General features: G+C 43.1%; 1 protein-coding gene across 1 annotated transcript; it reads left to right on the top strand.

Annotated features, from left to right (window-relative positions):
• Window positions 1–6,136: 6,136 nt before the first annotated feature.
• Window positions 6,137–19,296, top strand: LOC120065610 (protein kinase C delta type-like). Its single transcript, XM_039016669.1, has 16 exons — window positions 6,137–6,260; window positions 6,440–6,709; window positions 10,411–10,579; window positions 11,506–11,537; window positions 11,723–11,808; window positions 12,572–12,701; window positions 12,856–12,956; window positions 13,074–13,188; window positions 13,822–13,946; window positions 14,256–14,429; window positions 14,564–14,655; window positions 16,267–16,329; window positions 16,475–16,613; window positions 16,780–16,968; window positions 18,852–18,980; window positions 19,138–19,296. Exons 1-16 carry the CDS (start codon window positions 6,152–6,154, stop codon window positions 19,294–19,296), a joined length of 2,082 nt encoding a protein of 693 aa, XP_038872597.1. The 5' UTR covers window positions 6,137–6,151.
• Window positions 19,297–27,065: the final 7,769 nt, after the last annotated feature.

Here is a 27,065-nt window from a genome sequence, read left to right as displayed (position 1 = left end):
TATTTCTAATACTTTTAAAATACTTTTTCTGCAAGATGTTTCCTAAAACCTCTTTTCCATTTGTGTGACCAGAAATCTAAGCTTAGTCCTAATTTTTAGGATGGAAAATGGTTGAAACACTTTACATATGCCTTCATTTCCAAAAAAGATAGACCCTTAGCTTTCATTTGAAACCAAATATGATGTACTCCTATAAACTTTACGTTAGAGCTCACTGTGGCTTTTTACATGGAAATTCCCTCAGCTGTTCACCTTTATAAACCTAGTCATCTGTATTCTCCTGGAACTCCTTATTGGCCGGAACCTCCTCCACTCTTAAATATTTTTTATTTATTTAACTAGGCAAGTCTGTTAAGAACAAATTCTTATTTTCAAATACAGCCTAGGAACAGGGGCAGAACGACAGATTTTTACCTTGTCAGCTCGGGGATTCAATCTTGCAACCTTTCGGTCACTAGTCCAACGCTCTAACCACTAGGCTACTTGCCGTCCCAAATATGGCATCCACAGTAGAGGGAAACGGCGCCACTGTCAGCCCCACAGACATTGTAATTGTTATTGGGTTTTCTTTGTTTTCAGTAACTTTTTTTGATATTGTAATATCACAAATGGACGTGGCAGTTTCACCATTTAAGGATTCCAGCTTTAAAGGGAATGTTCACCCTTTTTCAACATCAAATTCATTATCTCCAGCCACCGTCCCAACATCAACATGTAAAAGTTGCAGGTGTCTGTGCTTTTGTAGTCTAAAAGATGAAAGATAAGTGTTTCAGTGGACATCAGCCGGAGACATTGATAACATCTGGTGTGCATCATGTGACTTTAACCAACTATGAGCAGGCAAAGATTACTAATCCATGTATGTAGGTAGCAGCCAGGAGTCAACAGCTACTGAAACACTGCATGATGGAAACGCACTGTCATTGTCATTGTCCCTGTCCCATACTGTAGATAGCAGTTCAGCTGATAATAATGATGATTGAGCCAAACAGAAGCTCCCAGTCTAAACCTGCCAGTCCTGCTTGGGCAGAGCCCTGTGCTTAGTGCTGACTGCCTCCCTCTCTAATGACATCTCTCTTGAATGCCAACCTTTCTACGAATGTATACCGGTCTGTGTTGTTCCACTGAATATTCCTTCCCTCAAGATATATACACTGAGTGTACAAAACATTGGGAACACGTTCCTAATATTGAGTTGCACCCACTTTTGCCCTAAGAACAGCCTCAATTTGTCGGGGCATGGACTGTTAAAGGTGTCAAGCTTTCCACAGGGATGCTGGCCCATGTTGACTCCAATGCTTCCCAAGGTTGAGTCAAGTTGGCTTAATGTCATATGGGTGGTGGACCATTCTTGATACACACAGGAAACTGTTGAGTGTGAAAAACCCAGCAGCGTTGCAGTTCTTGATACAGTCAAACCGGTACACCTGGCACCTTCTACCATACCCCGTTTAAATGCACTTACAACTTTTGTCTTGCCCATTCACCCGCTGAATAGCACACATACACACATAGCACACATTGTCTCAATGATTAAATATCCTTCCTTAACCTGTCTCCCCTTCATCCATACTGATTTGAAGTGGATTTAAGTGACATCAATAAGGGATCATCACTTTCACCTGGGTTGACCTAGTCAGTCTGTCATGGAAAGAGCAGGTGTTCTTAATGTTTTGTACACTCAGTGTATATTTACATGTACTGTACCTAAATGCGATATTTTAGTTTTATATTTATGGTTACTCTGGCCCTATAATTTCAGCACAACAGCTAAATAGTTACTTGAGTGCCTAATCTAAATAGCACAGTTGAGACCCTCTGGCTCCAAGTCATATTCCCTAAAGAAAACACACACACAGAGAAACCTATTCTACCCACGGCCTCTTCAAGTGGACGTCTCTGTGACTCCACTCTCGAGAGGTCTGAAGACTGTATATGTCGGTAATGTTTGATTTTCACTCCTGTCCACTAGCCTGCCTTCCAGTATGCTGCCCACCTCTGCTGTTTCTCTCCGTCTCTCTTTCCCCTCCTGTTTTTTTTGCACACTCCCTCCCTGGCTGCTTGTGCACATTTTTTCCAGTCTCTCTGGGGAGACAACAGCTCTCTCTTTTACAACTTTTACAACATTGTGTGCATATGGCTGCCAGTCTACAAGAGAGCGCAAATGTATTTACTATGTCTATGGTATATATCAATGTTATACAATGTACTGTAGCTGTTTCAGACCGCTGGCATCCAGTTTTTAGTTGCTTTTTGGGCTTATTTCCAAGTCGACTCAAGTCTACTTCCGGAAGCAGGGATTCCCAATTTCCCATGCAACCATATCTTTTGTGTTTATCTACATGGGTAGTGCGTGGGCGGAGGAAGACAGTGGGAGAGTTTCACTCACAACTGTTTCAGCCCTCTTGACCTCAGGCCATTAGGCTTGGGTGATATACTGTATACCGGGGTATTTCAAAATACCGACGGTATGATTTTCAATACGTGCTGCGTCACTGCTTATAAGTTTAATATAACTATAAGAAATCTAAGGTGTGTCAAATAAATGATATCCAGCTCAGGGCTCCAGCTATGCATTTGGTTTGCTAACTTCCTAGATGTCAAGCTTCCTGGTTACAGCAGATACATTCAATCCCCTCCTGGATCAAGATCCCTGTTGCCTATCATGTTTTGTGTGCACATTTGGTAATACTGTATACCCTGGTATGGTACAGAAACGGTATGAAAATCGGGATATCACCCAACCCTACTAACTACTATCCCGCAATGGGATCAGATTCACAGTTCACTTTAAGTCCCGGAGAGGGAGTGAGTGAGAACAATACTACAGATTCTCAGAGTTAGTTAACCTAATGAAACCAGAACCAGTTCTGACTTCAGACATGTACAATACCAGTAACTGAGCTGAATGCTCCTCAATGCCACAAGGTGTTCCAGTCTACATGACTAACCCAGATAATGACTGACATGCAATAATGTGAAAATGAGCATGAACACAAAGCAGTGTCTGAATGATTTATCTCTTTACACACAAGGACACTTGTACCACTACATTGGCAGTACATACTGTATGCTGTGTTGCAGAGAAGTTAAAGGATAAGACCATATCATATCCTTAGCTAATACCACACTGTACCAACACTATAGAGCTTTGTTAAGAACAGCCATAGGACTTTGAGTGGCTTGAGTCACGAGATGTCACATTAGTTGGGTTACAGAGTAGTACTTCACTGAAATCACAGTTTGTTAATCCACATGAGTATTGCCACAAAGACTGAAAAGAGGAAAGTGGGGTAGTTACAACACAAAGCTCACAAGAAATGGCTGTGTGGAAATTCTTGAAGGAATTCTGTAGGATTTCATGGCTGCTTGGGGAATTATGATGTAGGCTAATGCTGCCTCTTTGGCATGCTAACTCTGTGACGAACTGTAGCTCCGCTGTTCAAATGTTTTGGCCTAAAAAAGCTATTCTGATGTAAGAAGGTAGTTCACCATTCACTCACTTACCATTAGCCTTAGTGATGGGGGGGAAATGGATACAGCTGCATATTATTTTTGACGATGTATCGAATAGTTTTGACGATCTCGCAATATTTTTGCGCTAGTTGCCTGCACCCTCTTATCTTTTTAAATAGTGGGAGAATCTACACTTTCAGCAGTTTTCTCATGGATCTCTCTTGTCCCTCTGCAGCAGACATGATGAGCAATATATTTGGGTAATGTAAAGCATGAGCTGGACACACAGAGAAAAATGAATTTAGTTTAGAGGTGCTGACTAACAGTGAATAAACTGTAAGCTATAAAAATAAAGAGTCGCATACTCATATATGGAGTACCAGTCAAAAGTTTGGGCACACCTACTCGTTCAAGGGTTTTTCTTTAGTTTTACTATTTTCTACATTGTAGAATAATAGTGAAGACATCGACTATGAAATAACACATATGGAATCATGTAGTAACCAAAAAGAGTGTTCAACAAATCAAAATATTTTAGATTCTTCAAAGTAGCCACCCTTTCCCTTGATGACAGCTTTGCACACTCTTGGCGTTCTCTCAACCAGCTTCACAAGGAATGATTTTCCAACAGTCTTGAAGGAGTTCCCACATATGCTGAGCACTTGTTGGCTGCTTTTCCTTCACTCTGCGGTCTATCTCATCCCAAACCATCTCAACTGGGTTGAGGTCGGGTGATTGTGGAGGCCTAGTCATCTGATACAGCACTCCATCACTCTCCTTCTTGGTCAAATAGCCCTTTACACAGCCTGGAGGTATGTTGGGTCATTGTCCTTTTGAAAAACAAATGATAGTCCCATTAAGCGCAAACCAGATGGGATGGCGTATCGCTGCAGAATGCTGTGGTAGCCATGCCGGTTAAGTGTGCCTTGAATTCTAAATAAAATCACTGACAGTGTCACCAGCAAAGCACCCCCATACCATCACATCTCCTCCTCCATGCTTCACAGTGGGAAACACACATGCGGCAATCATCCGTTCACCTATTCTGTGTCTCACAAAGACAGCGTTTGTAACCAAAAATCTCAAATTTCGACTCATCAGACTGAAGGACAGATTTTCACCGGTCTAATGTCCATTGCTCGTGTTTGTTGGCCCAAGCAATTCTCTTCTTCTTATTGGTGTCCTTTTTAGTAGTGGTTTCTTTGCAACAATTCGACCATGAAGGCCTGATTTCACACAGTCTGTTGGAAAAGCATTCCAGGTGAAGCTGGTTGCGAGAATGCCAAGAGTGTCCAAAGCTGTCATCAAGGCAAAGGGTGGCTACTTTGAAGAATCTAAAATAAAAAATATTTTGATTTGTTTAACCCTTTTTTTGGTTACTACATGATTCCATATGTGTTATCGTAGTTTTGATGTCTTCACTATTATTCTACAATGTAGAAAATAGTACAAATAAAGAAAAAGCCTTGAATGAGTAGGTGTGTCCTAACCGTTGACTGGTACTGTATATAGAGTGTGCAACTCTCTTTATTTTTATAGAGCAATTTATTTGGAACATTGAAATCGCAATACAAAGACAATCGTGCAAATTGCAATACATATTGTATCGGCACCTATCGTGATAGTATTATATTGTGAGGTCCCTGGCAATTCCCAGCCCTAATTAGACCTGTTGGGTTATGAAAGACATTGATTCCCTGACATGTAGGAACAAAAGGTGTCCTAACCCGGGAAACTACATGGCATTCTTAAAAAGCAACTGAAGATTTAGGCTGTCACCTTTCAAATTGTTGGTAGCAGTAAGCTGAGGAGTGAGCAGTCTTACTGGACTTACCAGTTCACATTTATCCAGCCAACGTCATGTATCCTTTGACAGTATGTGCAGCCTTCATGAAAAAATGTGGTTTGTTTAGCTTTGAAGCTGTGCGGGAAACATTGTCAGGCCTTTTGTGGTATGTAGGATTGTGGAGTCCACAAACAACATGCTGGCCACAGTCTTTTGTGTTGCTGTGCTGTGTATCCAGTCAGCTGTCTCACAGCCTTGTCTCCTCTTTCCTCTATGCCCCTGGTCTCCGCTTTGGTAGAGGTTTTAGTCACTATATCGTCAAAACCGACCTCATCCTTTCTGGGTTTCGATAGGGAAGGTTTTTACAGGTGTAGGGATTTGGTTGGCCTCATGACCCAGGAAAGGACCCCTAGGACTACATCTCAATGGCGTGTCTTAAGTCAGCCAAAAAAAACTAATGGCGGAGGGAAAGGAAATGCCGGCGGACCAAATTTAGAGCACTCTCCCTCTCTGTGACTTAATGTGGCGTGTGTTTCTGATCCCTTTGATTTTCTGTCTGATTCTCTCCTCCTCCCGCTGTCTTATATTGCTCTCTCTCTAACTCTCTCACACAGTCCCTGGGACAGGAGAGGAATTTCTTCTTCTTCTGAGTCTTTCACAATGGTCTCTCTCCCCTCTGATGTCGCAATGTAGGGTTTTATTTTAGCATGGTACGTGACAGCTGGTAGCTTCCACTTCCTCTGTATTTCCTGTCTCTTTGGTGGCCCACAGCTGTGCCTACAGCTAGGCTACTTTGTGTTTTTAGGATATGAGTAAGAGTGTTTGTTTGTGCTGTGCGACCTTATGTCTTTCATAATTGTAACCCTGACTGTGTCTGTTTTACAGGAGGCTGCTGGCTGAGTGGTCACCATGGAGCCCTTCCTGCGCATCGCCTTTAATGCGTTTGATGTGGGGGTCCTGCCCCCCCTGACTAACGCTCCCTTCTGTGCCATTAAGATGAAGGAGTCCCTCAGCACTGGTCAGTAGTACTACCCATAGGGTACTACCAAACTGTATATACACACACCTCTCCCTCTCACCTTTTTCTCTATCTCCCTCCCTTTCACATGTACACAACCACACTTTATGACATGCACATGTGTAATCTGAATGTAGTAGTGTAACTCATCTCTCTCCCTCTCTCCTCTCGCTCTCCAGAGCGGGGGAAGACCCTGGTCCAGAGGAAACCCACTATGTACCCAGCCTGGAAGTCCTGTTTCGACGCCCACATCTACGAGGGCCGTGTCCTGCAGGTGATTCTGATGAAGACCACAGAGGAACCATTGGCCGAGGCCACGGTGGGCGTGTCCGTGCTGGCCGAGCGCTGTAAGAAGGGCAATGGCTGTGCTGAATTCTGGGTAGACCTGCAGCCTTCTGGGAAGGTTCAAATGGCCATCCAGTTCTTTACGCAGGACACAGACACAGCAGGTAGTAGCCCAAACATACATGCTCTCAATCTGACACTTACTGTATATCTCTGTCTCTCTCTGTACTCTCCAGCACTCATAAACACTGGTTAGACAGTAAACAGTGGCCTCTAGTGGTATATGGATAATCGTGCTGGAGGGGATGGCCACCGTTTTACGGGCTTCTGACCAATAGTTAAACATTTTTATTATTATAATTATTTAGATTTTTTTTCGACACCCTTTTTTCTCCCAAATTTTTGATCTTGTCTCATTGCTGCAACTCCCCAACAGGCTCGGGAGGCGAAGGTCGAGTTATGCGTCCTCCGAAACATGACCCACCAAGCCGCGCTTCTTATAACACCCGTCCGTTTAACACGGAAGCCAGCCACACCAATGTGTGGGAGGAAATAGTCTTTCAACTGACGACCATGGTCAGCCTGCAGGCGCCCGGCTCGCCACAGGGAGTCGCTAGAGCGCGGTGAGCCAAGTAAACCCCCCCCAGCCAGGCCTTCCCCTAACCCGGACAACGCTGGGCCAACTGTGAGTCGCCCTATGGGACTCCCAATCACCGTCTATAGTGACGCCTCTAGCACTGCAATACAGTGCCTTAGACCACTGCGCCACTCGGGAGGCCTCAGATAGTCATACTCAAAGCTGCTCCTGATCAAATGTGCTATTTTGTGTGTTTTTCTTTTGTGCTGCTCCTAACATGTTTCATCCATCATTTCATATGATTGAAAAGAGCTTCTGGACATCAAAACAGAGATCAATAACCTGATTTGGTTGAGGACTTCTATTTCAACGAATCAGAGGCAAAGGACATAATGCTCATCACAGAACGGGCCCAAATCCCCGTCACTCGGAGGCGGCGGCGCTATAGAGGTTGACGTGCCGGATATCTAACGAGACTGCGATGGCGAGTGGATAAGTCGCCATTACCCTCCGTTCTATTGGCAAACGTGCAATCATTGGAAAAGAACTGGATGAGCTCCGTTCGAGACGATCCTATCAACGTGATCAGAGAAACTGTTGGTGCGCAATCTCTAATATTAAGGAAGTTTCGAGGTTCTGCTCGCCTGAGTTAGAATACCTCATGATAAGCTGTAGACCACACTATTTACCAAGAGAGTTTTCTTTTTTTATAGTTGTCTATTTACCACCACAAACCGATGATGGCACTAAGACTGCACACAACGAGCTGTATAAGGCCATAAGCAAACAAGAAAATGCTCACCCTGGACCCACTCCAATTCGCATACCGCCTCAACAGATCCACAGATGACGCAATCTCTATTGCACTCCACACTGCCCTTTACCAACCTGGACAAAAGGAACACTTAGAATGCGGTTCATTGACTACAGCTCAGCATTCATCACCATAGTGCCCTCCAATCACTAAAATAAGGATCCTGGGATTAAACACCTCCCTCTGCAATTGGATATTGGACTTTCTGATGGGACGCCCCCAGGTGGTGAGGGTAGGCAACAGCCGGTAGGCTTGACTGGCTACATCACCGCAAGGCTCTACAGAGGGTAGTGCATATACCTCAGTACATCACTGGGGCCGAGCTCTCTGCCATCCAGGATCTCTATACCAGGTGGTGTCAGAGGAAGGCCCTACAAATTGTCAAAGACTCCAGCCACCCAACTTTGTCTGTTCTCTCTGCGACCGCACGGCAAGTAGTCCTGGGGCGCCAAGTCTGTGACCAAAAGGCTCCTGAACAGCTTCTACCCCAAAGCCAATAAACTGCTGAACACTTAATCTGCTTTTCACCCCCTACCTACATATTACCTCAATCACTCACCCAACTCCCTCAAACTCTAGTACACTGACTCTATAGGTACTCCTTACATATAGCCTGTATATAGCCTCGTTATTGTTATTTTATTATGTTAATATTTTATTTTTATCTATTTGTTAATTTTCTTACATTGCAACTGCATTGTTGGAAAAGACTAAGCATTTCATGGTAAAGTCTGTATGTGAGAAATATATTTGATTTGATTTAGAGAAATATGCTGCTGCACAAGTCTGCCAGGCCAGCTCGTCACATTGAGCTCAGCCTAGCCCAGAAGCACTGCAGGCCCTGAAAGGGGGAGTGTGTGTATCTACAGCTGGCATATGACCCAGGCATAGGGGGAGGCTGTATGTGGGAGTGTCCCAGTCAGGCTGAAACTGCTCTGGCTTGGCCCAGGCTAGGCTGGAGCAGCATCCATACCCCCCTCTCTCTGCAGGTTTCCTGAAATGCAGCCCAGACTGTGGTATATTTAGGCCTGTGTGTCTGAGTAGCCCTCTCTGCCTGTCTCTGTCACCACCCTGTATCCAGAGTTGGCAGGCAGGAGCAACTCCTCTCTAAACATACACACCAGTCAATGGAATGAGATGTTTTTTTTTCTTCTCTATCTATTCATCTTCCCGTCTGTCTGTGTCCTCCCTCACTCTCTTTTGTGTCTTCTCACAGTCCTCATATCAGTTTTTATTTTCTTTGTTTACCTCTCTCACGCCGCTCTCATTTTCTTTTCATGACCTTTGACCCAGGCCCCTTGGCTTCCGCCAGCTGCAGCCACATTTCCCAGAAGGTCGTCACGGTTTACTCTGAAAGTCAAACAAGTGTGACCTCAAGTCTTTAGATCTCTTTTCCTTAATCTATCCCAATTTGATGGTTCATGTTTTATAAATGGTATTTCTATAGCAAATAAATCATCTCTAACTCTGAGACTCAATTTATGCACGTTTAGAATATAACAATGTAGATACAAGGTGCATGATTTTTTGCAATTCCATGTATTTATTTTTTTACCAAGGTGCCATTTGTAGCAACAACACTGTAACAACGTTTCCATCACCAGTTTTCCACCATTTCATGCAGATGATTTACCTGACACATGAAAAAAGTCACGACCGGGCTGATGGAAATGCCAACAGACAATTTGTTTGTTCGACATGGTGGGATCTTTTTGTCTCTATAAAATGTATTATGCGAGAAATGGTGATTGGAAACACCTTTTATGTGCAAATATTGAAATATAAACCATCATATTGAAGTAAACTTGGAGTCATGCGATGATATATTGTGTGGTCTTCCCACTATGACTCGGGAAACCATACAGTTTATTAGGCTACAGATGAAATAAGTTATGAAGAACTTCACAGGGTGGTGAAAGTGCAAGGTGATGAGCTTGATGCTCCTTTACAATAAATATCCAGGGTCTTATTCTGGTGATATGATTATCGATGCTTGGCTGCCGTTTGACAAATACAAATAATATCACTGTTAACCATAATAATCTCATAATATAGGTAGCCTACCCGCTGCAAGATGATGATTTAAAGTGCACGTGTCAAAACCATTGTAGGCACCTTCGCTATATAACGCAACAGTTGTTGTGACAAAACCATCAGTAGAGTTGAAAATGCGATGGAAACCCATTTAACTTTCTATTTTTCATCTGGTACATGGGAATTTAACAGAAAAAGTTATTTTTATGTGTACTACATCAACACGGACAGCCTTTTATACGCAAAAAGTAATTTTGATGGAAACACATTCTGGTTAAAAATGTGCATATTGTTTTATGCAGATTTGTTTATATTTGCATGAAAATCTGTCGCAAATTGGATGGAATCCTAGCTACTGTAACAAAATGTCTCAATATCATCCACAATGGTATGATTGAGTACATAGAATCATTAACTTTAACATTTTCATGTGTCCCCAGCAGCGTTTAAATCGACAGTGAAGACACGTGAAGGGGAGGACGTGCCGATGACACTGAACCGAAGGAAAGCCATTAAACAGCCCAAGGTGCACTTCATCAAGAACCATGAATTCACCGCCACCTTCTTCGGACAGCCCACCTTCTGCTCTGTCTGCAGGGAGTTTGTCTGGTGAGAGATGGAGAAAACCTATCCTAACACCACCATGACCAAATCAAACTGTATTGGTCACATACACATGGTTAGCAGATGCTAATGTGAGTGTAGCGAAACGCTTGCGCTTCTAGTTCTGACAATGCAGTAATATCTAACAAGTAATCTAACAATTCTACAACAACTACCTAATACACACAAATCTAAGTAAAGGGATGGAATAAGAATATGTACATATAAATATATGGATGAGCGATGACCGAGCAGCATAGGCAAGATGGTGTAGAATACCATCCATACTGACCTCCACACTGACCATGGAAAAAGAGCATGACTTTCTCACACGTCATTACTGCATCAAACAGTGGGCTTTCAACCTGGTTTACTTGTGTAGTTGTTTGTTTTACACGCAAACGGTATTATGCCTTGGCCTAGCAGTAAACCAGAGTACAGAGAGAGTTGACTGATTACCCCAAAACCAGCCCACATGGGGTCTCTAAGTAGACCGATTAGCAGCCCTAATTGTTCCCTGACTGGAGTAGCCAGGCCAATAATAACAATAAGACTGGCTGGCACGACCTGTAATGTGAGCTCTGTAAGTCACTGTCTTGGGAAAACCCACAGGGTGTTCCAACAAGGTCAGCGGCTCAGCACAATCCCCAGGGCAGGGCTGTCCCCTTCCTACCAGAGAAGAAAACTGTTATTGGTTCCTAATGGCGACAGGTTGAGGAATGACCAATGTCCCTTTTGGCCTTAGAAGTGTGTGCGGACGGTGTTTGTGCAAAAGATGAATGAATGGCTCTCCTCTCTTTCATCCTGTTAAGCTACTGCTGTTTATTGTCACCATCAATACTTTTCATGAGATTTTCTCACCTTCTGGGAAAAGTGCACAAAGATTAGAAATGTATTGTATGACTCTTGCACCCTGTTTTCTTTTCAAACAGGGGACTCAACAAGCAAGGCTACAAGTGCCGACGTGAGTGTCTCTCTGACCACTTGCTGTTTAGATTTTTCCACTATATGGACATTGTTTTGTAGCTTGGAGGCATCCTAAACGTTCGCTGTGCAATCATTCACTCCCAAAAACATACACATTTCTCATCAATAGGTGAATGTCTTAACTATGAGCTTGCCCTAATGTGGCTTTATCTCTGTCCTCAGAATGCAACGCGGCTATCCACAAGAAATGCATCGACAAAATCATTGGGAGATGCACCGGAACAGCAGAGAACAGTAGAGACACTGTGGTAAGCATTATGACCACCTATCATAATACATTGCAAATAGTAGTTGGTGTTTGAAGATCAGTTTTCAACCGAGCAATTCCCTTGATCAATATGTTTACTTGGATTGTCATTTCCCACGACAATTCCTCTGATTGCATCGCGGTCATGCAGCTGTGAGGGAACTGTGTCACGTTTCTCTGCATCCCTTTAACGGCAAGACGAGACCCATTCAGGGAGGTCAACGGCTATCAGAGGCCAGGCAAATAAATGGGCTCGTGTTTAAAATTGAACAGTGGTGCTCCGTTTCAGTTGTAATTTAGCTAGCACAGGACCAAAGTAGCCAGTGTAGTGCCAGTGGATTCAGCATAAGACCGTTGTTACCAGTAGTGGAGCACTTTTAACTAGTGTTGCAGTGTTGCTTATGAAGTATACAGCCAGGGAGATTGTAAGGCTGCTAGTATCTGCAGCAGTAGGATCAGCTCTTCAGCACCTGATGCAGCTAGGATAGATCTGCCTTCTCTTCAGGGGTTAGTGGTCAGAGTCCCCTGTCTGCAGCCTGTATGGGAGCTCCCCTGGGTGTGTAGGTGGAATTATAGGCCAGTCAGTGCTGTGAGGGTGGAGTCAGTCCACCAGTTAAGGGTGTAGGTGAGTGCCCCCTGCTCCCTTTGGGGAACCATGAGGAGTTTCAGAAGGGCTGTGAGGCCCCACAGACACCCAGGTCTTTGGGCAGTGCTCATTGGTACTATGGACTGGCTCTTTGATGACGGGAGCTCTGTGTCTACAGTTCCAGAAGGAGCGCTTTAAGATCGACATGCCGCATCGCTTCAAGAGCCACAACTACTTGAGCCCTACCTTCTGTGACCACTGTGGCAGTATGTTGTGGGGAATGGTCAAGCAGGGCATCAAGTGTGAAGGTGGGTGTGATGCCCCCTCTCTCTCATTCCCTCTCCCTCTGTCTCTTGCCATCTATCTTCAATATATGCAATCTGTTAGCTCTGGCCCTCTATCTCTTTCCCTCTCCATCTTTTCACAACCAGTGTCTTACTCTTCTCTCCTTTCTCCTGTCAGATTGTTCCATGAACATCCATCACAAGTGTCAGAAGAAAGTGGGCAATCTCTGTGGAATCAACCAGAAACTTCTGTCTGAGGCCCTCAACCAAGTTAGCCAGGTGTGAAAGGCAGGGATATGCACTTTGTCTTACCCACATTCACACACATGAATGTGTTTTCTAGAATCATTAATGCACATTCATAAACCTATTGTAATGGCATTTTTACCTCCTCAGAAATCCATAAGTAGGTCTGAGTCCAACAAATCCGAGTCAACGGACATTGGAATCTACCAGGACTTACCAGGACCAATCTACCAGGACAACAAAAGCCCAGTAGCGGACCCTAGTGGTGAGTAGCTGTCACTGTTGCAGCTGAGAGCACGGTATTCTGCCTTATAAACTGGGTGGTTCGAGCCATGAATGCTGATTGGCTGACAGCTGTGGTATATCAGACCGTATACAACAGGTATGACAACATGTATTTTTATTGCTCTACTTACATTGGTAACCAGTTTATAATAGCAATAAGGCACCTCGGGGGTTTGTGGTATTTGGCCAATATACCACGGCTAAGGGCTGTATCCAGGCACTCCATGTTGTGTCTGCGAAAGAATAGCCCTTAGCCGTGGTATTTTGGCCATATACCACACCCACTCCTCATGCCTTATTGCTTAAGTATCCCAGGTATATGACAAAACATGTATTTTTACTGTTTTAATTACGTTGGTAACAAGTTTATAATAGCAATAAGGCTCCTCGGGGGTTTGTGATATATGGCCAATATACCACGGCTAAGGGCTGTATCCTGAACAGCCCTTAGCCGTGGTATATTAGCCATATACAACACCCCCTCAAGCCTTATTGCTTAAGTAAACCACACTTTTTGTTTTTCTTATCCATATTTTGTTGTTGTTGTGTCTTTACATGTGTAAATGTATCTATTGATATTATGCCCCTCTTTGTGTGTGTGTGTGTTCAACAGAAGCCAATGAGAAGCTGTGGGAGGGTGGTAAGGTCCCTGCCCCCACCAGCATCACCCCCACGATCCACCTCACCATCGACGACTTTGTGTTCCACAAGGTGCTGGGCAAGGGCAGCTTTGGCAAGGTAATGTAGGCCCCAGGCCAACCACTCTGCTACATTTACCCTCACACCACTGACACCCATGCACACACAATCAATGTCCTTCCCACAAGTGTCACATGCTAATACTGCTTTATCTAAAAGGTTCCAAGGCACTCTTCAACTGCTGCAAACTGACCTACTTTAGGTGTTTAGTTAGTATATGTTATTATCTATTGTCGGAGTGACAATAGCATCTCAGTGGCCTGCTCTGGTCTCATAGTTGTTCAACATGTGTTTTCTCTCTGGGAGTATGCAGCCTAACAGCATCACCTTTCCCGTCTGGCGCTCCAGGTCCTGCTGGCAGAGCTGAAGGGGCGAGGGGAATACTTTGCTGTGAAGGCCCTGAAGAAAGATGTGGTTCTGATGGATGATGATGTGGAGTGTACCATGGTGGAGAAGAGAGTCCTGGCCCTGGCCTGGGACAACCCCTTCCTCGCACACCTCTACTCCACCTTCCAGACCAGGGTGAGACCCCTCTCCATTAGCTTTATCTTTCATTATGTGAACAATTTTCCCTCAGACTGATTTGTGTCACTATACTTATCTGTGTAGACGGTAGTTTAAATGATAGGATTATGTGCGTGTGTGTGTTTTCCCAGGAACACCTGTTTTTCGTGATGGAGTACCTGAATGGAGGGGATCTGATGTTCCACATACAAGATAAGGGTCGCTTTGATCTCCACAGAGCCACGTGAGTGACAGTGTTATGTAGGTTCTATCTCACCATCCAGCAGCCACTAAGTAGTTATGTGTCGTGTCTTTGGCTATGCCGGATTAAGTGATATGACATGCTATTCTATAAAATCGTTTCTCCGTAATTAATATTACCTGATTGAGCTAATCATGTAAATGTAATTAACTAGAGAGTCGGGGCACCACGAAATAATATTTATAGAGCTGTTTTCTTCCGAATAAACTCTTAAAGACCTAGTCATATTTTACATCAATAGCAGTCAATATTAATCGTCACCTTAATTCAGTCTCATCTGAAAGTTGTAAATTCTTGGTTATCTTCACGAACCCTGGCTAACAAGTTGAATCAGCAATACAAAATTGGGTTTAATTATTTATTTACTAAATACCTAACTAATCACACAGAATTACATATACACAGAATGAATCATACCTTGATTACAAATTACGTCATAAAGGAAAACGTCCCTTGCGGACGGAACAGATATGACAGCTGGTTACACAAAAGAAAAGGGGGCTGGGTTTGAGTGAAAGAGCGGGAAGACTTGAGGAACAAAGGGAGACGCCATGCTATCGTAAATACAGTATCTTATGCATTCTAAATTACCGCCCATTTGGAAAAGGAAAATGCAATAAATATTTACTCTGAGCTGCACTTCGGTAGGTTGGTGGTAGATGGAAGGCTGTGTTGCCCAACCGAGTCCTTTGTCCTTTGAAGAATGTCTCTGCTGGTCAATTGGATACGTTGTAGTAACGTCGTTGTGTGGTAGACGGGATTCTCTGTCTGTTCTTTCCTAGCCCACGTTTGCAGCTGCTGTTGCTAACTCAATGGCTAGGAGGTATCACTTCTGTAGTGAATAAGAGTTCAAAGTTCATACCATTCGCAACCAAAGCTCACGCTGAGGTTGGCTTAGTTCTGTAGTTGACATGTTAGTCCTTTTAACGCAGAGGCTGCAGACCTCACGTACTTGGAACAGGAGGTTATATTTTCGTCAAGGCTTTATATAGTGGAGCGAGAAGGGTGTGTTTGAAACGTTTTATAACCCCTATCTCTTCATAGGGGCGGGCCACTGATTGAGCAGAGCCCTAACTTTATGAAAACCCAAATCTCTCATTTGGAAGCTAAAATTACATTTCATCTCTTCACCAATAATTTTATATTCAAACACTTAAATTGAACAACAATTCCATGTGAATCTGATAACTGCAATGTGCAGACTTTCCACTGTAGAGTTGATGTCCTCCTATTATTGATGAGAATGTCTCAGATGACAACCGAACTGACATCATATTCATTAAGTACCACCGCATATGTTCAATTGGTCGGATTACCAGAATATAGTTCATTTCCCCCCACCTTCTGATGTTCCCAGAATCTCTATGTTAACCAAAGGATTTTCAAATGTCACATCAGTAGGGTAGAGAGAGGAAAAAGGGGGGAAGAGGTATTTATGACAGTCATAAACCTACCCCCAGGCCAACGTCATGACATATGTTACTTTAAAACTCATCCAAGAGGGTTTGATAGCAGGTTAAGGGCAGACTGTAGGCCTTTCATAATGTTTATGCACACAGAAGTAAGTTGGCCTCTACCATTGTTCTCCCCTAGGTTCTACTCAGCAGAGATTGTAATTGGACTGCAGTTCCTCCATTCCAAAGGAATTATTTACAGGTGAGCTCCATGAACTGCGATGGCCTGATATTGCCGTGTACATGATTCACCCCTGTATTAGTGCTTAATAGATGGACTTAATTCCCTTTTATCAGGGAGCTGATTGAACCCCTCTCCCCCCTGCCCTAACCCTTCCCTGCTACAGGGACCTGAAGCTGGACAATGTGATGCTGGACAGGGACGGCCACATTAAGATTGCTGACTTTGGGATGTGCAAGGAGAACATGTTTGGAGAAAATCGGGCCACCACTTTCTGTGGGACGCCAGACTACATCGCACCAGAGGTTTGTGTGACTGTCTGTGTCTATGCGGGATAGGGTTTTGTAGGATTCTGTTTAAAGCAATTTACTCTCTGTCCTGTATTTGTTAGCCTGTGTTTTGATCCTGACTGTAGTTAACTCTTAACATAGTTGACTCTTGACATGTGTCTCTCTGTCTGTCCATCCTCAGATCCTGCTGGGACAGAAGTACACCTTCTCCGTGGACTGGTGGTCGTTTGGGGTGCTGGTGTATGAGATGCTGATTGGCCAGTCGCCATTCCAGGGTGATGACGAGGAAGAGCTGTTTGAGTCCATCAGGATGGACGTGCCTCACTACCCTGGCTGGCTCACCAAGGAGGCCAAGGACCTGCTGGAGAGGGTGAAGCTGCTGCTCATTCTCTTCTCTCACTGACCCCTGACCTCCTTTTCACAATGTTGTATGTCTGTGACAGTAGGTGGCAGATGGGGCTCCACTAGTAAACAATGTAATCTTGCAATCTCCCCTGTCTTTCATCCACACTAACCATGCACACACAGACATTCACACGTAAACTCAGCAAAAAATGAAACGTGCCTTTTTCAGGACCCTGTCTTTCTACATAATTCGTAAAAATCCAATTAACTTCACAGATCTTCCTGTTAAAGGGTTTAAACACTGTTTCCCATGCTTGTTCAATGAATCATAAACAATTAATGAACATGCACCTGTGGAACGGTCGTTAAGACACTAACAGCTTACAGACGGTAGGCAATTAAGGTCACAGTTGTGAAAACCTAGGACACTAAAGAGGCCGTTCTACTGACTCTGAAAAACACAAAAAGAAAGATGCCCAGGGTCCCTGCTCATCTGCGTGAACGTGCCTTAGGCATGCTGCAAGGAGGCATGAGGACTGCAGATGTGGCCAGGGCAATAAATTGCAATGTCCGTACTGTGAGACGCCTAAGACAGTGCTACAGGGAGACAGGACGGACAGCTGATCGTCTTCACAGTGGCAAACCATGTGTAACAACAGCTGCACAGGATCGGTACATCCGAACATCACACCTGCGGGACAACTGCCCGAGTTACACCAGGAACACAATCCCTCCATCGGTGCTCAGACTGTCCGCAATAGGCTGAGAGAGGCTGGACTGCGGGCTTGTAAGCCTGTTGTAAGGCAGGTCCTCACCAGACATCACCGGCAACAACTTCGCCTATGGGCACAAACCCACCGTCGCTGGACCAGACAGGACTGGCAAAAAGTGCTCTTCACTAACGTGTCGCGGTTTTGTCTCACCAGGGGTGATGATCGGATTTGCGTATATCGTCAAAGGAATGAGCGTTACACGAGGCCTGTACTCTGGAACAGGATCGATTTGGAGGTGGAGGGTCCGTCATGGTCTGGGGCGGTGTGTCACAGCATCATCGGACTGAGCTTGTTGTCATTGCACACAATCTCAACGCTGTGCGTTACAGGGAAGACATCCTCCTCCCTCATGTGGTACCCTTCCTGCAGGCTCATCCTGGCATGACCCTCCAGCATGACAATGCCACCAGCCATACTGCTCATTCTGTGCGTGATTTCCTGCAAGACAGGAATGTCAGTGTTCTGCCATGGCCAGCGAAGAGCCCGGATCTCAATCCCATTGAGCACGTCTTGGACCTGTTGGATCGGAGAGTGAGGGCTAGGGCCATTCCCCCCAGAAATGTCCGGGAACTTGCAGGTGCCTTGGTAGACGAGTGGGGTAACTTCTCACAGCAAGAACTGGCAAATCTGGTGCAGTCAATGAGGAGGAGATGCACTGCAGTACTTAATGCAGCTGGTGGCCACACCAGATACTGACTGTTACTTTTGATTTTGACACCCCCCCTCCTTTGTTCAGGGGCACATTATTCCATTTCTGTTAGTCACATGTCTGTGGAACTTGTTCAGTGTATGTCTCAGCTGTTGAATCTTGTTATGTTCATACAAATATTTACACATGTTAAGTTTGCTGAAAATAAACCCAGTTGACAGTGAGAGGACGTTTCTTTTTTTGCTGAGTTTAGTCACACCTAGACATACAGAGAATGTCAGGCATTGGAATGTCACAACGTTGCCCGTGAATAAACATTTTTTTTTCCCATAAATATGCAAGCAATGTTGCGATTACAGTATAACCCTCTCGACCCCTCCCACCTACACACTCACAAGCTCAAGTTCTGCACACACACACACACCTTACATCTCAGATGGGATGCCTGTTTCTAAGCTCTTGTGCGTCTCTGTGCTCGATCCCCAGCTGTTTGAACGAGACCCTATTAACAGACTAGGGGTGGTGGGGAACATCCAAGCACACTCCTTCTTCAAGACCCTCAATTGGCCTGCCCTGGAGAAGAGAGAGCTGGAACCCCCCTTCAAACCTAAAGTGGTACGATCTGGTTCTCTGGCTTTGATGTGGATAGTGAAACTCACACACGGATGCTTTTGATTTGTTTACGCCATTGTGAATTACTTATTTGGAGTTGTGGTGTGAATGTTTCTATTGGTCACTTGTTGAACTGACACCCCTTCTCTGCTGAGCACAGAAAGCGCCCAATGACTGCAGCAACTTTGACCGGGAGTTCCTGCGTGAGAAGCCCCGCCTCTCCCACACGGACAAGAACCTGATTGACTCTATGGACCAGGCGGCCTTTGCAGGCTTCTCTTTCATCAACCCCAAGATGGAATGCATTATGGTCAATTGAAGGCACAACATGATTCCTCCATCTCTCCATTATAAACATATAAACACAAGGAAGGAAGGAAGGAAGGAAGGAAGGAAGGAAGGAAGGAAGGAAGGAAGGAAGGAAGGAAGGAAGGAAGGAAGGAAGGAAGGAAGGAAGGAAGGAAGGAAGGAAGGAAGGAAGGAAGGAAGGAAGGAAGGAAGGAGAGAGAGAGACCAGTGTAGCATGTATCACTGTGGTGGGTCCAATCAATAGTGGTGTCTTTCTTTTCCTTGTGATCAAATCTTGAATCAATATGAATCAGTCCATGTACTGTACTTTATCCCCCAACAACACTTGCACACCCCATAGCTCAGACTGTTGTTTAATATTTTGCATGCTGGGAAGTCAGGGATCAAATGTGGTTCTTATCACACCCCTGTGTGCCCTACCTACTGTCTGTCACTCTTTCCTGATCATTCACGTAATATTTTGTGTGTGTGCGTGTCAGCACTCGCTGTGCGTAAATGCATAAATGAATGTGTCTTTGTGAGTGACAGCATGTATGTCTAGTATTTCCCCCTAGCTGTAGCAGTTACTCTGATTTGGAGTCACTTGCTGGTGGCAGTTATGAATTGTCTATAATGGGAAAAAAAGTTTGTACTTTTTCAGGTACAAAATGAAAGGGTGCTGCATATAAAAGCTTGTTGTAGAATACCCAAGAAACAGGACCAGTAGAGAACACACAGATTTACGCAGGCATGGATAGTCTCATTCCCCTCTCACTGTGTGGATCTATCTGCCCATCCACATGGTATAAAACTAAGGGTTTGCAACCAGTACTGCAGCTTTCCCACTTTCCTGAACCAACTGCAGCTACTCTGATTAAGACCTGAGTAAGTGTGAAACAGAGTGGGACATCTTTCTGAAGGGAGTAAATTTAACGGTACTATACGAGGTGTCGTTTTGAAGGATATGGGTGTGTTGGGGGGTATTCCATTAGCAAAAGGATGGATAATTGGGTCTTGTGTTACTTGAAAGTATTGTCAGAGGCGTCATGCTCATAGGGGGCACAAGCGCACGTGCCTCCTCAGATGTTACATTAATTACTAAATATAATTTTTAAGCCAATCAATCAAATGTATTTATAAAGCCCTTTTTACAATCAGCAGATGTCACAAAGTGCTATACAGAAACCCAGCCTAAAACTCCAAACAGCAAGCAATGCAGATGTAGAAGCACAGTGGCTAGGAAAAACTCCCTAGAAAGGCAGGAACCTAGGAATAAACCTAGAGAGCCCACATATTTTCATCATTATTTAAAAAAAGATCTGTCAGCAGTATGTTGCGGAGGGGCCACATAGTCTGGACCAATAAGTGGTTCCTTCCCAGGTGTATCACAGACCAAAGATATGCGTGCAGAGAGTATTGTCAGTGGAGGAGGAGTGTCGAGTGAATCACAGTTGATTCTTACTGCCGGTTATGGGCAGGTCTCACAGGAGCTATGTATGAAAATAAATTTGATCACGCTATGTAGCTTATTGATTCATTCTTGATAAGTAAATAAAACACGTTTTGTTGTTTCTCTGTAATACTAGCCACCTAGCAATTTTATGAAGTTGACTTGAGCTAGCCAGCTACAGTGCCCTTCGTAATTATTGGGACAGTGAAGCATTTTTTATTTTGGCTCTATACTCCAAAGGTTTGACACAACCAAAACAAAGAGCAAATGGATCCAACACATGTGTAGAGTCACAAGATTGATGTAGTCATTGCGTACTATGAATATGGGACCAAATACTTAACTTTTGACTACTTTAATACACATACAAGTACATTTGTCCCAATACTTTTGGTCACCCGATATGGATGAAAATACCTTCAAATTAAATCTGACAGTCTGCACTTTAACCTCAGTCATTGTTTGATTTCAAATCCAAACTTTTTGAGTATTTTGCCAAAATAAAAAATGCTTCACTGTCCCAATAATTATGGATAGTTTCCTAATCTCCCAACCTCATATTTATGCCAGCCATTTCAGGCTATCCATCAAGTTAGAGTAGCTTGTCTAACTATCTTAGCTGGAATGTCTGCTGGCAAGGTTGCTAGACTTTAGAAAATACAAAAATGTCTTTAATTCTTGGGTTATGAGACTATATACCAGTGTGGCAGTTGTACTAAACTCTTATTAAGATATAAAAGTTCTTAAAGAATCAATGTGCATCATTAATTAAAATGACAATTGAACAGGTTAAATAACCTATGCAGAAAAATATAATATAGTTACATAGAATTAGGCATAACAATTATGGCTCCATATTGCAGGAAAAAGCTGTTTCAGGTGTTTGAAAAATGCAAAACTCTCCAACTTCTCAGAATTCTCAGATCCCCTCACCATCCATCCTCGTGTACTATATGACCCCTCTAAAATAATGGGTGCATGAGGCCCCTGGTATTGTAACAAGAAAATAATAATATGCTGGATATGAAATGAAAATGTTGATTGCCCTAAGCAGACAAAATATTTATAAAGGATGTACTTTTTTACTGTCTTCATATTTTACATTTGATTATAAATAAACACGTCTTTTTATTTATGGTGATGTGTTTTCCATCACGTTTTGATTGCCTCTATATTTGCAAAATGTGACACTTTCTCATAAATGTGTTGTCACAACTTTGCTCCTCAGAGACACTTACACAGGAAGATGATCTTTTGACCATCGGCGTCATTGGGGGCGGGCTTGATTTAATTTGATTTATTAGGATCACCATTAGCTGACGCCAATGGCTAGTCTTACTGGGCTCTGACATATAACGAAATAACACATTACAGACAAAATACAATTTACGGAGGGCGCGCAAGATGGCGGTCAGTGCAGATAAGTTGTTTTGGTAGCTGAAGGAATTATTGGATTTCCTTACCCAAATATGACCATTTGGTCATTTCTACGGTCATAAAACCCAGTATGAATATGGTTTAGTTTAGTTTACGACAACACTAGATAGCTAGCTCGAAATCTAACTTGTCGAACGTACATGGACACTTCCAGAACCAAAAGAAAATAAATGGAGATCGTCAGATGGAAAATTAACCACAAAATATGGTATGATTTTGGGTACTCCTCTTCAGAATGTAACTGTGGGGAGAAATACTGCAATGGGTGATGAAAATGTGGTGAGCACGGACAACAATGCTCACTACTTGCGCCCCTCCAGTCCATAGCTCAGGCCGTTACCTTACGACTCCGGCACTCCAGTCAAGCCCCAGGGGAAAAAGATGAGGCCAAGAGGGTATGTCACTTCTTGAGATGCAAAACAATATTGTAATGCTTTTAACAGCAAAGATAGATGAAAGGGCAAGTGGCTTGGAGGACATGGTGAGGGAGAATACAATGAAAATTGAGGCCATGAAAAAATCTGTTGACTTTATCTTTGAAGAAGTGAAAACTCTCAAAAGTGACATGAAGAAAGTGGAAGTTATCTGCCATGAAAATGTTGAGAAGGGGGCTGTACTCTAGCAAAAGGTGAATGAGGCGGAGAGATACCAGCGCAGGTGGAACCTGAGGCTCCATGGAATTCCAGAGCAGGCGAGTGAGGACATCAAATGCAGAGTTGTTGACATCTGTGTAGCTGACATTCCCGATTCAAAAGCCAAACTTCAGGAAGATGTAGACATCGTTCATCGTTTGGGAAGACTCAATGATCAAGACAAGAGACAGAGGACAACCATCATCCGGTTCACCAACAGATCTACACAGGATCTTCTCTGGAGGCGAGCGAAGAATTGTGAATTCCTCATCAAGCAAAAATTGAGGTTCACGGAGGATCTGACCTCAGCGGACAAAGTGACAAGAGAGAAATTGTGGCCGATGTGGCTGCAGCTCGAAAGGCAGGGAAAACTGCATTTTTTTGTCGGTGCAAGAGTGATCATCGATGGGAAAGAAATGTGGCCAAATCAGAACATTTGAGAGAGAGACAGAATCTAACTCGGACAGAACTGGCAGGCCAAAAAGCTGCCTAACTGCCAGGTGAAAAGCAGCCTTTTATTATAAAAAAATATACACAAACACTTGAATGAGAAAAGGCTGACATGAAAACTGGTAAACTAAACACTAACTATAGGGGAATAACTGCTTATTGTAAAGTCTACACAATGTCTCCCCCTTGTGGGAGTAAGAATACTGGTAACTTTATGACCAGTATTTGTTTGTTTTTGTTGGAGAGGTTAATAATGGGATGGAAATCCTTTTGAGTTACATATCCTTAGAAAAAGCTTATAAGGTTGTTGGTTGATGTTTATGTCTATCTCTTTGTTCAATTAATGTCAGTGGTATTCGTAATTTACTCAAACGTAAGGCTATTTTCCTGTATTGCAAACGGTTTAATGCAGACTTTTACTTTCTACAAGAGACTCATGCTTGTTCTTCCGCTCTATCTTTTTGGGAAAATCAATGGAGTAACGATATCTGGTTATCATATGGCATATGGTTTACTATATGGTTTATATATGGTTTACTACATGATTCCATGTGTTATTTCATAGTTTTGATGTCTTCACTCTTATTCTACAATGTAGAAAATAGTAAAAATAAAGAAAACCCCTGGAATGAGTAGGTGTGTCACCTTTTGACTGGTGCTGTACATTTTCTCAACAGGTTATGGTCAATAATATCAAAGTCTGCACTGAAATCAAACAGTACAGCTCCCACAATCTTCTTATCAATTTCTTTCAACCAATCATCAGTCATTTGTGTCAGTGCAGTACATGTTGAGTGCCCTTCTCTATAAGCATGCTGAAAGTCCGTTGTTAATTTGTTTACAGAGAAGTACAGTGGCTTGCAAAAGTATTCACCCCCCTTTTGGCATTTTTCCTATTTTGTTGCCTTACAACCTGGAATTAAAATAGATTTTTGGGGGGGTTTGTGTCATTTGATATACACAACATGCCTACCACTTTGAAGATGCAAAATATTTTTTATTGTGAAACAAACAAGAAATAACACAAAAAAATAGCGTGCATAACTATTCACCCCCCCAAAGTCAATACTTTGTAGAGCCACCTTTTGCAGCAATTACAGCTGCCTGTCTCTTGGGGTATGTCTGTATAAGCTTGGCACATCTAGCCACTGGGATTTTTGCCTATTCTTCAAGGCAAAACTGCTCCAGCTCCTTCAAGCTGGATGTGTTTTCCGCTGGTGTACAGCAATCTTTAAGTCATACCACAGATTCTCATTTGGATTGAGGTCTGGGCTTTGACTAGGCCATTCCAAGACATTTAAATGTTTCCCCTTAAAACACTCGAGTGTTGCTTTAGCAGTATGCTTACGGTCATTGTCCTGCTGGAAAGTGAACCTCCATCCCAGTCTCAAATCTCTGGAAGACTGAAACAGGTTTCCCTCAAGAATTTCCCTGTATTTAGCACCATCCTTCAATTCTGACCAGTTTTCCAGTCCCTGTTGATGAAAAACATCCTCACAGCATGATGCTGCCACCACCATGCTTCACTGTGAGGATGGTGTTCTCGGGATGATGGGAGGTGTTGGGTTTGTGCCAGACATAGCATTTTCCTTGATGGCCAAAAAGCACCATTTTAGTCTCATCTGACCAGAGTACCTTCCATATGTTCGGGGAGTCTCCCACATGCCTTTTGGCGAACACCAAACGTGTTTTCTTATTTTTGTATTTTAGCAATAGCTTTTTTCTGGCCGCTCTTCCGTAAAGCCCAGTTCTGTGGAGTGTACGGCTTAAAGTGGTCCTATGGACAGATACTCCAATCTCCGCTGTGGAGCTTTGCAGCTCCTTTAGGGTTATCTTTGGTCTTTTTATTGCCTCTGATTAATGCCCTCCTTGCCTGGTCTGTGAGTTTTGGTGGGCGGCCCTCTCTTGGCAGGTTTGTTGTGGCGCCATATTCTTTCCGTTTTTTAATAATGGATTTAATGGTGCTCAGTGGGATGTTCAAAGTTTCTGATATGTTTTTATAACCCAATCCTGATCTGTACTTTTCCACAACTTTGTCCCTGACCTGTTTGGAGAGCTCCTTGGTCTTCATGTTGCCGCTTGCTTGGTGGTGCCGCTTGCTTAGTGGTGTTGCAGACTTTGAGGCCTTTCAGAACAGGTGTATATATACTCAGATCATGTGACACTTAGATTGCACACAGGTGGACTTTATTTAACTCATTATGTGACTTCTGAAGGTAATTGGTTGCACCAGATATTATTTAGGGGCTTCATAGCAAAGGGAGGGAATACATATGCATGCACCAATTTTCCATTTTGTATTTTTTGATACAATTTTGACTATTTTGTGTATGTCCATTACATGAAATCCAAATAAAAATCAATTTAAATTACAGGTAGTAATGCAACAAAATAGGAAAAACACCAAGAGGGATGAATACTTTTGCACGGCACTGTACCTCATGCAGCGCAACACATCTCCTTTGCATAGAGTTGATCAGGCTTTTGATTGTGGCCTGTGGAATGTTGTCCCACTCCTCTTCAATGGCTGTGCGAAGTTGCTGGATATTGGAACACACTATTGATCCAGAGCATCCCAAACATTCTCAATGGGAGACATGTTTGGTGAATATGGAGGCCATGGAAGAACTGGGCCATTTTCAGCTTCCAGGAATTGTATACAGATCTTTGCGACATGGGGCCATGCATTATCACGCTGAAACGTGATGGTGGCAGATGAATCTGTGGCATTGTGTTGTGTGACAAAACTGCACATTTTAGAGTGGCCATTTATTGTCCCGAGCACAAGGTGCACTTGTGTAATGATCATGCTGTTTAATCAGTTTCTTGATATTCCAGACAAGTCAGGTAGATGGATTATCTTGGCAAAGGAGAAAACCTCACTAACAGGGATGTAAACAAATTTGTGCACAAAATTGGAGAGAAAAAAGCTTTTTGTGTATATGAAAAATGTCTGGGATCTTTTATTTCAGCGCATGAAACATGGGACCTACACTTTACATGTTGCCTTTATATTTTTGTTCAGTGAAGCTAATTTCCAATTCGATTAATTTATCAAAACACTGAATAGAATAGGAATGGAGTTCTCAGTCTGGTTATAGGCAGACTATCACGTGCGACCTGTACCATAGCCCACAAAGCCCATCTATCTTATTTTAAAAGGACTGAAGACAGAAACAGATTATTTGGTTACATTTCAACATATTTATTAGTATAACCAAAGTGCAGTAACATATATAAATTAAATCAAATTGCCTAGTACACACACCAAATCAAAAGGCTATTGTACAGAAAAATATGGACAGTCAGATGCATCACAAATTCAGAATCACTGGACAGCAACATAATAAACTAAAGCACTGATGATTGGGAATGAGATGAGAATTACTGCTAAGGCTTAATCCATTAATTAAATACTAAACAATCCATATTTTCAAGTTAAAAGGCCTGATTAACGTGACATCAATAACGCAGCCACTTTCCGAGTCCCTGGTGCCGAGACATTCAGAAACGTAAAGGACAGTTTAGAATTTAGTTTAAAAGCTCTGATGAAGTCCAAGAGAACAATAAACACTTTTCAATGAGAAAACAGAAATCCACTTTGGGTAAAACAAATCCAAATATTTTTATTCTCAAAGATGTAGCCTATACTCGTGATAAGTTTAAGGAGAACAAAAACTACTTAGCCTACATTTGAACAACACTGCAGAAGCTTCACTAATCGGCTCTTCCCAATTAAGTGGCCTAGCTGTTGTTTAGCTACTTGAAGAGAACTAGGGACTATCACTCGCAGCCCAGCTCTTCCAACGCATTGTGTAAAAGTGTGCATCG

The sequence above is a fragment of the Salvelinus namaycush genome, chromosome 20 (genome assembly GCF_016432855.1).
Source record: "Salvelinus namaycush isolate Seneca chromosome 20, SaNama_1.0, whole genome shotgun sequence".
Taxonomy (NCBI): Eukaryota; Metazoa; Chordata; class Actinopteri; order Salmoniformes; family Salmonidae; genus Salvelinus; species Salvelinus namaycush.
Note: the sequence above shows the minus strand (reverse complement) of the source record. Positions and strands in the feature narration are given on the sequence as shown.

Coding starts and splice junctions, on each gene's coding strand:
- LOC120065610 (XM_039016669.1), top strand. CDS start 6,152: ATGGAGCCCTTCCTGCGCATCGCCTTTAATGCGTTTGATGTGGGGGTC. Junction 12,957..13,073: donor CCCTCAACCAAGTTAGCCAG/GTGTGAAAGGCA, acceptor TTACCTCCTCAG/AAATCCATAAGTAGGTCTGA. Junction 13,947..14,255: donor GCAAGGGCAGCTTTGGCAAG/GTAATGTAGGCC, acceptor CTGGCGCTCCAG/GTCCTGCTGGCAGAGCTGAA.